This window comes from Melanostigma gelatinosum, assembly GCF_949748355.1.
Source record: "Melanostigma gelatinosum genome assembly, chromosome: 9".
Taxonomy (NCBI): domain Eukaryota; kingdom Metazoa; phylum Chordata; class Actinopteri; order Perciformes; family Zoarcidae; genus Melanostigma; species Melanostigma gelatinosum.
The window spans coordinates 17103742-17115646 of NC_136642.1; the positions used below are offsets into that span (position 1 = coordinate 17103742).

The 11905-nt window shown below is 43.0% G+C and overlaps 1 protein-coding gene across 1 annotated transcript; it reads left to right on the forward strand.

Moving 5' to 3' along the window:
- Window positions 1-204: 204 nt before the first annotated feature.
- Window positions 205-11697, forward strand: LOC306782192 (basic helix-loop-helix transcription factor scleraxis-like). Its single transcript, XM_079275431.1, has 3 exons — window positions 205-1124; window positions 1354-1570; window positions 10923-11697. The coding sequence occupies exons 1-3, from the start codon at window positions 739-741 to the stop codon at window positions 10959-10961; spliced, it is 642 nt and encodes a 213-aa protein (XP_079131557.1). The 5' UTR covers window positions 205-738; the 3' UTR covers window positions 10962-11697.
- Window positions 11698-11905: the final 208 nt, after the last annotated feature.

Consider the following 11905-nt stretch of genomic DNA (forward strand, 5'->3'; position numbering starts at 1 on the left):
AGCCAAAACAAACTCCTGCTGATGGTTTGCCTCTTGCCTCCGGTCTCTCTGGCCCGCTTCTAGACAGCAGCCGAGGGACCCTCAGCGCTCAGAGGGAGGAGCGGAGGAGCCCTCCAGCCCTCCCACCGCCTATAAGACCAGGGGCAGACGGAAACACTCAGACAGCAGGCACACGTGGAGCAAAGAGGCAGAGAGAGAGAGAGAGAGAGAGAGAGAGGGAGAGACCAATAGAGAGCAAGAGACAGTAAAACTGCTGCCACAGACTGGGAGTAGCTTTTGCTATTGGAATTTAAACAGACAAATATAGAAACAAAAGACCAAGAAAGAGGTTTAGAGAAGAAAAAGAGGACAAAATCAGCTGTGCCATTTGAAATTTGGCTTTCTTGTAAAGGATTAAACAGAAAGAAGAACTGACCTTTTGGAATGTGAAGTGTTTTTGTATGAACCAAGAGAGAAAAACACAGCTGCTCTGAGGTCAAGTTGCTCTTGACCACTGACTAAGGATCAACTGGTTGATCTTTTTTTAAACCCGGCCTAACTCTGCACCATAAGGGCTACATCTGACTCACCTGGCATCACTAAAAGAGAAGTTGGGGGTAAAGTAACAGTTTTAAAGGGTTGGCGCCTTTAATCAGCAACACCAACAGAAAGTTTGCCAAGCGGCTTCTGATTAAACCTCGTCAAGTGGAAGTCTCACGAGGATCGACCAGTAGCTGGCAGAGCGTCGTTACGTTGAAGATGACATTCGCCATGCTGCGCTCGGCACCTCCCGCAGGCCGCTTCTTGTACGGCGACATCGCCCTCCTCTCCGAAGACGACGACGAGAACGGGAGCGAGGGTTCGGGCTCTGAGGAGCATGGCTCCTCCAACTTCCGCCTGTCCTCCTCGTCGCCATCTGCCTTTCACATCAAGATGAACAGGAAGAGGAAGCTGTGCGGTGCAGGAGGGTGCGCAGGGGTGGACGTAGGGACCATGATGGGGATGCTCATCCCCCAGGGGTCTCCCCCCCATGGAGAGGTTCGCCAGAGGACCGCAGCCAACGCGCGGGAGAGAGATCGCACCAATTCTGTCAACACGGCATTCACAGCACTGCGCACACTCATCCCCACCGAGCCTGCAGACAGGTACTGAGTCATGATGTTTTATCTGTGGCACATTCTTAAAGTATCAGAACTACACTTTTGCTATCATAGAACCAAAATATGTATTTTCTGATGGATAGCATGCACCTTTAATCATAATTTAATTTATTTTGGGGCCAAAATCTTTATTTGTTTTTCAAATTATTGTAGACTTTTTAGATATTTTGTGTTGTAATTAACACCATAAATCTCCTTCTGGTTTCATGATTAGGAAGCTGTCGAAGATCGAGACTCTACGTTTGGCCAGCAGCTACATCAGTCACCTGGGGAACGTCCTGCTCCTGGGCGAGGGGCTTCATGATGGACAACCGTGCCACACTCCCTCACCGCCGTTCTTCCATGTTAACTCCTCCCCCAACCGAGGATCTGACCAATCAGCTCAGCCAAAGCACATCTGTACTTTCTGCCTCAGCAACCAGAGGAAATTGGTGAGCAGATGAAAATTATGAATCAGTGAGGAAGAAAAAAGGCCAAATCAAACAAAACTAAAATGCTATGTATGGTAAAACCTCCACCAAAGCTGTGGTATAATTATCATTCAAAGAAAGATCAAGGGAATATATATACAGCTTTTGATTATGACATAAATACTACAATGATAACTATCATACATTTCTTTAGTGTCTTTCAATTCCTGTAAACAGAGCACTTGAAATTATTTTTCCAGAATTAGAAAACAGAGAAACTTGATCACACCACAGAGTGAAGCTTCTTTTGGGGAAACTGTGTCGTGCTTTAGGGTCAACTTGGTGTTTAAAGCTGACCTGAGATCAGTGACTGTGCCTATAAACCTGATTGGCCCTGAGGGACATTAAAAGCAGAACCTCTTTTAAAGTCCTCTGTTGGGGTGAAGGACTGCGTATTATTGTTCTGTTGGGGGTTAGTTTTACTCGAGCAGGTGGCTTGAAAGTTCAAGGTGCTTTCTGAAACTCGCTCGACATTTCAGTTTGTTGAGGTGAGCTGAGAAGACGAGCATGACCATTGCGTAAAACCTCCAACTGTGGTGTTTTTCTTTCTTTTTCTAAGAATAGGAATTTAAAGTTTGCAGCGAGTGCGATTCATGACTAGGAGCCCATGAAATCTATCCAAAACCATGTGTATAATTTCAAGAATGTATTGACGTCAGCTTGAATATGTGGAGGTTTTAATCGTGACTGCTGCAGAACTGACCTGAGACGCAAAGATCGGTAACTGGCAATGAATTTGTTCCACTGAATATGGATGTCACGAGACAAAAAACTGCATTTTCAGCATTTTGTTCTACTTAGTCATGTGTTTGTACACAGGTAAACAATTCAGCAATTCATAGACACGCCACAAAACAAGCTTCAATGAATAGTCACACTCATCATTTCAGTGTCAAAGATAGCATTTCAGATCACAGTTTAGTAGTCAAACGTTCTCCACACTTCCTCCACTGCTGCGCTGTCGGTCTGGGACTTAATAGAGATACAGAAAAAGGAGAACTCGATCCTGTGCAACTCACATTTGATTGATTCAACACAGGAAACAGACATAATCAAAAACACTCTCAGCATAAGAAAGTCATCAGTCTGATGAGAAGTAACGGGGAATGAAGAATTTCTATCAGCCGACTGAAATCAAACGTGTACGAATGCAGCTCAGACTTCAACAAACACCCCCGGTCTGTGCAGGAGATGATAGAGAGGTGACGTCCACTCAACTTCCTCCCTCTGACCGAGCCGCTGCCCATTTAGTAGGATTTATGGGTAAGGAGCTGACATCTGGCAGACTCCCCCGTTACCCCAGCAGTGTGTGAAAGCTAATACCCTCCTCAGTGTCTAAACCCAGAGACCCTTCAGCTGGGGGATAACCTGAGTCCCAGCAGTGTGTGTCTCGCCCTCCCTCCTGCTTCCCCTCTGAAGCTTTGTGAGTGAAAGCCTATACGTCCTCGACGTCTGAAACGCAGACACCCTCGGCTGAGAGATATCAAGCCTCAAATCAGACTTGCTCTCCATCCTTTTTTCTTTCTCTCTCTCTCTCTCTCTCTCTCTCTCTCCTCTGTCTCCTTTTTCTTCAGTTTGCCCTCCCTAAGTCCTCCATTTTCATCCTCTTGGTCCTTCTCATTGGGTTTCACTCAGCTCTCTGCATATCGATCAGCCCGGTGGAGGTCAGCGCTGTCAGTAGGAGCTGTGTAATACTATCTGCTGCTGTCAACTCACTGCTGCAGACGCATGACTGACCTGTAAATGCATGCTGCGTAGAAAACGATTTGGAAACTTTCTCATGTCAAAACCTTCGACTGTGGACACTTTGACTCAGTTTATCTTTCGTGACCTAAGTCACACACAGTTTCCCATTTGCTCAGTAACCGCTGACTGTTCTCTGGACTCTTGCTGTTTTCATTTTTATTTCACTGATTAAGTGAACCCAGGTGAGAGTCATCATCTCTTGGTTATCCCTTGATTCATTCCCCTGAATAAGAGAGTCGACAGGCGGTGAGTTAGGGAAAGATTTTGAAGTTTTAACTTCGATGTGGTTTCTGCAAAAGGAGTGAAAAGATGTCCCATGTACGTTCAGTAGAACTTTTATATGCTGCACCACATAGAATAATCCTCCCTGCTGGGTTCAGCTGACTAATATAGAGAGATTTATTTCTTCAATTGGCTCAGTAAATTAATACAACTGCTGAGCACCGTAGTTTTTAGCAATCACTGCTCAAACAGGTGTACGGAGTGACTGGATGGGGACTGTTTTCTGCGGCGGATTAATACACATTTGGTGCCCTAGCATTTACAGCAGCAGGACTGTGTTTGTGGGATTGACTCAAAATAAACTGCCTATCATAACGCTAATGAAGGAACATGTCACCCAGTGTAGCGGTGTGGAGTTTTGATGTGTTTTCATCGTTTTTGGACAACAAGACCAAGTAACTAGTATATCAGGTTTTTAATACACACACACACAACACATATAATCAATTCGTTGCTGGTTTTGGTCTTATCACAGACGACAAGAAAAATAGAATATCACCACACGTATCGTTTAAGGAGAATCATAAGAGATCCCAGGCTCACCTGGCACATAAATGGTTAACTCTGATTGGAAGAACCTGAGAGAATTTCATTTTCTCTGGAAAAGTGACGATACAGTGTGTTTAAGTGGGCTAAAGGGCAGAACCAGTGCTGGTGATTACAGAGAGGAAACGATTGTGAAGGTAAAATGAGACTTTGTGTCCTGAGTGCTCTCATTGTATGTTTTTATGGTCATTGAGGTTCATCGCAGCTGTCAGGTCCGCTTATAGCAGCTGCTTCAATTATGCTTATTTCCAATGTGGGAGAGGGTGAAAGTGAGAAAAGTATACGCTCATTTCCTCTTATTATGTGTGTATACAGTATAACTGTTTCAAAACAAACAGTGGTGTTAGTAATGACTACTGCACAGAGAGGGCTACACTATTACAGATTATATATTCAGTGGAATACTAATGTGACTGTGTGAGTTTATGCACACGGTTCAGAGAGAAACATCTATTTTACACAGGTGAAGGATATATGATTTATTCTGTATAGACTCTCCAGAAAACGATACGGGATACTAGAGATTGAAGTTAATGAAAACCTCCTCACTGCGATGTCCTGAGAAATATATGTCTTTGTGGCAAGACATGGTTTAGCTAATTCAATGGCTATTTTATTATGGTTTATTCAGCTTAAAGACAGGTTTTTTTCGAACCCATAAATGAGGAAACACTTCATCCTTCAGTTTATCAGAGCAATTCAAAAATCACCAAAGTTTGAGAGACATGGCTTTCTTTTTGAGAGCGACTCATTGTTTGTCTTGAGATGTTTAGAGCCAATTGGGGAACAGTGAAGATCTCCTCAGTGAGCCTAAAGCACGAGAAATTGTTGTTTGTCTTTTCTAGCGAGTCCCTTTGAATATCTTTATTGCTCAGCTTCAGCGCGGTGATCATAGTGCAAATCCATTCTTCTGCACTGCTAGATACTCTTTTTTGAGTTTTGTATTCCCCCTCACGTTATGGAGACACACACTGTGGGACGTTTGCACTCGGTATCTTTTGATCAGAAGTCAAGCTGCTCCTCTGGCGTACACACATATATCCTGACAAAGTTTGCAAAAACTGCTCTGGGGTGGAGCGCCGGCAGTTTGGCATGGTTAAACTGGAGCGCAGCCTTCACATACTAGTGTCTTTTGATAAGTGCGGTAAAAAACATGGGACGCTCGTGATGGCTACATCTGTAAATGAGATGTACACGGCTGAGGACGGAGGCTCGAGGTGAGCAAAGGGCTGCTCAAATCCCCGCGCTGTCTGGTTGATTGATGCAGATATCCTGTGCTAGGCCTCTCTGCTTCTGCTGATCGGTGCAACTGTCAGGTGCCTGGATTTAACCTACGGCAGGAAACCTGCACGATTTCAGTTTGTTTAGTGGTGTTACATCTGCTAGAAGTCACCCTTAATGACCTCGAAATGCAGTTGAGCATCAGCGGCGCTATTTAAATACATATTTAATTTGTGCGATACGCCAAGGCAGCACGAGTATCAGTATGTTGCTACTGAAGTATATTGACATGGTGTTTGTATATATACAAAACAAAAACAAAGCTTTTCGAAATATGTTGATCTGTCTGCTTTGTTGTCTTTAGGCCATAGCGCTTGAAGCATAATTACAGCTTCCTCCGCTGTCCGCAACTGTGGCAAAAATCTGGCAAAAATATTACGACTATTATAGTGTGGTTGCTGTAAAAAGGCCATTGTTCCTTTTGTGATGCTTACATTCAGTTGGGTTTTACAAGCATTTTAAGGCACAACCCTGATTTAACTCCAACTCGAAGGAATCTCATTTATTTGGAATTTCTAGAAATGAAAAGGAATTGTGCAAATTTAGCGAAACGGCAAGCACAACAAATGATGAATACAGCTCTTAATATCTTAAACAGTTGTAATTTATATCTGAGCTGCAGTAAAACTTTTACATGTGATGATTTTTGTGGGTGGCTGGAAAGCTGGGCGTATGGAGAGACGGTGGCACTAAAACTGCACCATGCAATTGGAAACTGACTTATCTGTACTTGTGTGTGTGTGTGTGTGTGTGTGTAGTTGAGAGAGAGGAGTGAGTCTGTATATATATATATATATATATTTGTGTGATTGTTACTTTGAGTTGAATGTGAGTGACAGAGAGTGAGAATTTTTACATCCATGTACGTATACTGCACACACACACACACACACACACACACACACTGGCTGGCCCTCTGTGTCTGGAAGTCATTGGCAGTGCAGAGCGGAGCAACAAATGAGCTAATTGTTCTGTAAATGATTTATCCTCTGCTGAGGCCTGTTCAGCCAGTGTTTAATTCAGCTGCTGCTATTAGAAACACATTGACGTTGGGCTTTGATGGTGATGTTAAAGAAGCCTGGAAACCGCTCCCTGTGAAACGCCCTCGCTGCTTACACACTCACACACACACACACACACACACTCACACCCACACGTATGACACATATACACACTCGCACACATGCATGACCACAGAAATACTCACACACTCACAGACTTTTATCTAAAGCATTTCATACCTTGATTTTCTTTTTATTCCTGAGTCTTTTCAGCCAGACGGCAGTTCATTGCTTCTTTCTAGACACCCCCCCCCCCCCCCCCCCACACCGAAAAAAAACAAGATTACTCACTAAAGGAGCGCTGGATCACGACTGTGCTTTCAACACTTTCTAAACTAATGGTGTGCAGGAAGTTGTGGAAAGAGGGATGGAGAAGGAGAGAAAAGAGAGGCAGATAAATAGCCAACGACTCAGCGGAATAATCAACCTCGCTCTTTATCCACAGTTGTTTTCTTGACTGTGGTGGAACTACACTTTGCTTCTTTTATAGAGCTCAAATGAACCGTGCACCTTAAGAAAGCCTAAATAGGACACGTGCAGGAGCGCGCTGATGACTGCGGTTTCTACAGGCCTTTGGTTATTCATCTGTTTTCACTGGGGAAAGCGTTACGTCACTTGTGTGCATGAAGTAGACGTTTCGAGGTCAGAGATGAAAACTAAATTGCCGTGATTTACTGGTAATGCTGGTGTTGACGTGGGGTTAATGTGTTGTGTCTCATGAGCGAGAGCTTTGCTTTGTTTGTCTGTCGTTTCATGCTACGCTAACGAGGTGCATCGAAGGCAGCTAGTTTACTGCAGGCCGTTTTCAAATGTATTCTTCCCCACGTTCAATGTGTGTGTGTGTGTGTGTGTGTGTGTGGGTGTGTGTGTGTGTGTGTGTGTGTGTGTGTGTGTGTGTGTGTGCGTGACTGAGCAAGCCTGGCTTTGTGTATGGCTGTGTGCCGTCGTCATGCACAGACTCGTCGGTAATTTTCTAGCACAGATGGAAGCAGTTAAACCCTAATTTAACACCAACAGAAGAAGTCGTGTCAGATAACTAACAAAATCTATTAGCAAAACTATCATTCTGTTGTCATTGGGCCTCCAGGGAGAGGGCTGCTCACGGAGCAAATTAAAACAAAACTACAGAAATCTGAGCCAGGCAAAGGGCAGAGCTAAAGTAAATCTATAACACAGAGAAAAGCAGAAATTGGCAGTTTAGACGGTGCAGTTTCTTAAAACAATATCTCAAAAGCTAATGACGTATTGGCTGTTGCAGGGTGCTCATCTTAGCGCTGATGATAAAGTGCCGGTTGGTGCGTAATGTAGCAGAATGAAATCACCCGAGACTGGCCAGAAACAAGTGGCAGATCTTTACAATATGGGAACAATTAGACGCATGTGTGGCCGGCTGGTGAGAATTAAAAACTGATTAGGCAATCTAAGATAAATCAAGTGTTTTTCAGAAGCCACCGGGATGCTTATTAGCAAACCACTATGAGCATGAAGTACATGTCTGATATCATCCAAGCCACATGATGGCATGACTTCGGCTCATTTGGTGTGTTAGTTAGCTTGATTTAAAAGTCTTATTATTGCACTATTTCAGTCTGTTTCTATGTTCCTCTCATCGGGGATCATTCATGAGAGTAATTACAGCTTCTGTTAGACGCTTGAGGGAACTGACGCATATTCACATATTTTCAGTCGATAAACTAAAGAGATATTACAGTTTTCATTTCACGGTTGAATACCAATCTCCTTATACGATTGTCGGGCCAGTACCCAAGAGGAATTATTTTTTCCAACCAGTCATCCCTCTCTTCACGCAGCCGAGAACTAAATTAGATGTTTGTATTTGACAGAACGGATTAATGCAGGGGGGGGGGGGGGGGGGGGGAGAGAGAGAGCATGGAAAATCCAGAGTTATAGGTGAAATCACAGCCGGGATTGAGTTTCGGAAGAAAAATAAAGTTAGAATTTGTAGGGTTGATAAGATGCGGTGGAGAGAGAGTTTACTATCTTCATATTAATTAAAGTGAAGACCTTGATAAAACAACAATATTGTTCCAGTGTGGTAATATCATCATATCGTATCTAAAGTAAACATCATCAGGTAATCATATCAGTGTCGGACAAATCACCCCCCTGAGAAGTCAGTGGTATGTCTGTGTGTGTGTGTGTGTGTGTGTGTGGGTGGGTGTGTGTGTTTGGAGAAAAAGAGAGAGCAGAGATGTCATCTGACCGTGCCATATTAGTCTTCAGGAGATTGTTTTGACTACCAGGCCAGCCTTACAGCCCCCCTCCTCCTGCTTTGACTGAACCAGTCCGACTCCAGCTGAACCGCCTACACCAGCTATACAGCTGTGCTTCCTCAACTATCGCGAAGCGCTCACATGGTAATTTTATGCAATTTGGTGAATCACCCAATTGTCATGAGGCGTCATTGAGTGAGATTATTTCATGAACCCACTGTCTCTAACCTGCCTCAAGTACTTTATTTTCCCCTGATAGATACCTCCAGTTTTCCACAGCGCCTTCCAGCAAACACCAGAGAGCAGAGAGTGGCTGCACTTGTTTCATCCAGTTGTTGGTTTTATATGTTTGTGTGAGTAGAAAGCACAGTGATGGCACTGCTACTCATAGACGATTACATATGTTGGAAGACAACACTCCTCGGGTCATTAAGCCTCGATACTCTGAACGCCTAAATTCACCTTTTCCCATCTGTGAATGATTGTTCTAGCTCTTTGTTTGTGACAATCATTCATATTTCTTACACTGCATGGTGAGATAAATATGCAATCCTGTCCCCTAGAAATTATACTTATTTGTTTTGTTGTGGTATTTTGCATGTAGTTAAGTTCAAGCAACAAAGTATTTTATTTTTAAGAAGCCTTAAGCCTTATGCCTTATTAAGTCACTTTTGGCTTTTTCATTATTTTACCTAAAACCGAAACATAACGATAAAACTGTTGATTTATGCTCCAGCAAAAGCGGATATCGTAGGAAAACAAATCAAATACACTGTGATTGAATTACGTTATGTACGTTCAACATTCAACATTTTGTAACTTGGTAGATATGTTGATAAAAACATAAAGTTACACAAAACAAAAGTCTTGTGGCTGCTATTAATTCTGGTGTATTGAGTCAACTAAAATAACAAAATGATGGTAATGGTCCATGCCGAGATGATCGCGCTCCAATCATGATCCTCTGCTCCAGCTGGAGGAAGAATTGACAATAATAGTTCCCGTGTCTCCTCACACTCCCCTCAATCAGTGGGAGGACGATTCCTGTCCACATCCTATGATCTCACTCTCATTACCGCCTGATCCCCTTCCAAACACCTACCCACCTTTTGTTGATGTCAGTCAAACGGATTTTTCCAAACACCTACACCTTGTGCACGGTCTGAGAGGAAATGTGTAACAGGTGTGAGGCTGATGAGAGGAAGGCGAGGGGGGGGGGGGGGCCGAGAGGGTTAGCTGAGACGATATGAGAAGGGGAAAGAAAAGTCAGCAGAGGACAGGAGTGCAAGAGAGGCTGACACACACTCTGGGGAAAATCTTCACCCGACACCTTTGTGCACTTTCACCACCGTTTGAAATGAGTTTTCACTTTACAAAAATAATATTCAACATATTTGTCCATGAAAATCCACCACAAATTGGGTTACGACGGCCCGAGATCATTTTCCAGCTCCGAGTCAATCAAAGCCCTGAAAAACAATTCGTAAGAACGGCATGACGTGTGTTTCGTATCACTCAACGGTGTGTACGTAGATGGCCTGAGGAGCAGAGCAGAGGTTAGGTGAGGAGGGAAAATGTGATGTTCTTTTCCTGGCCAGATAGAGAAAGGCTCCTCGCCAGCCAGGAAATCAAGGCCTCTCTGTTCTGATACCGCAGATAAATGAGTTCACGCGGGGCTGTCATGCATCAGCCTGTTATAAAAGCAGCTACCACAATTCATGTACAGCATGCACGCTGTTGCGCAGAATGTGTCTGCAGTCGAGGTTCATTTACTTTATCAAGCCGAGTAAAGTTCATATAAATAAACTGCGCCATTGATTGCAGTGAAATCGCATCTCTTTCCACAATATGCACTGCTTTTTCCGGGAGTGCCATGTCATGAGACTATGAAGAGGGTTGACATCAAGGACAGCCGTCCCATACTTGTACTACTTTAGGAACTTTGCAGACGGATTCTGAGGAAACCAACAGACGATGATGAAATGGCTCAAACAAAGAAATGTGTAATTATTAGCATGCCATTGAAGCTGACCTATGTGCCACCAGCTGTTTCCCCTCATTTGTAGTCTTTATGCTAAGCTAAGCTAAGCTGTGCTTTTCCTTTCAGATAGATTTTAGTGTTGAATCCTGAATAATGTAAGATGTTGTTTCTCTCTCTTGCAGAACAAAGAAAGAGACAGGAAGACGGCCATCAGAAGTTAACAATGAGGACACAAACCACACGGATGAAATGCAATGATTTTACTGCAACTTGAAGACTTATCAGACTTGTGATGCATCTCAAAGACTCTTGAAGGACTTCTTTAGCACTTCCAGGACTTTTTAAGGAACTTAACCAAGCATTTCCTTTCTTTTTTTTCTTACGTTTTATATCGCTTTATAGGAACTTTTTACTTTTTAGGGTGCTTTCAAATGTGTTGAAACACTTCTAAAAAGTCTAACTAGCTTTTAAAAGGCTTATCAAGACCGTGACAAAGCTTTCAACAACATTTATAAGAGACTTTTTACTGTATTGTTCAAAGACCTTTTGTTCAGAGTCTGAGGAACTTATGGCACATGATCGAAACACACAGCTTTTGATGAATACAAATTTGTCTTTCATAGGATCTGTGTGTCATTAATGTGTAAACTGAAATATAAATGTATATTTATGTGACATAACATTATATAATGAAACTATGTTATTTAACCGGCATTGACAACCATGAATAATAGTGTATAAAGGTGCAAAACATTGGCTATTGACACAATTTACGGCATCCCAAAAAACTTTAATGGTATTGGTTATTTCTAACGATCATCTCTGAAAATGTCCGAATGCTGGAAAATATCACAAGATGACCAATAAATTGTTTGTATATCTGGGAGTAAATTTCATGTGGATGTTGGTGGTAATTTGAGCCTGGTGTTCTCTCAAATCCTCCCCAGTTCCAACCAATAAACATCATAAACATTTTCCACTGAGAAACTATCCAAATAGTGGTTTCTTCATACTGTTTTGCTGATTCAGGCAGTTAGGGGAGAGATCATTCTGAAGCCGTACAGCGAGCATAAGTGGAAGTTCCACAGTGACGACACCTGTAGCTCACATCAGCCGTACTGCTAGTTTTACTTCCGTCTCCCTCTCTGTCTGTCTTTCTCTCTCA

Excerpts from the sequence above, each read along its gene's own strand:
- LOC306782192 (XM_079275431.1), top strand. The coding sequence starts at position 739 with ATGACATTCGCCATGCTGCGCTCGGCACCTCCCGCAGGCCGCTTCTTG. Across the intron at positions 1,125-1,353 it reads CCCACCGAGCCTGCAGACAG|GAAGCTGTCGAAGATCGAGA; the intron begins GTACTGAGTCAT and ends TTTCATGATTAG. Across the intron at positions 1,571-10,922 it reads TCAGCAACCAGAGGAAATTG|AACAAAGAAAGAGACAGGAA; the intron begins GTGAGCAGATGA and ends TCTCTCTTGCAG.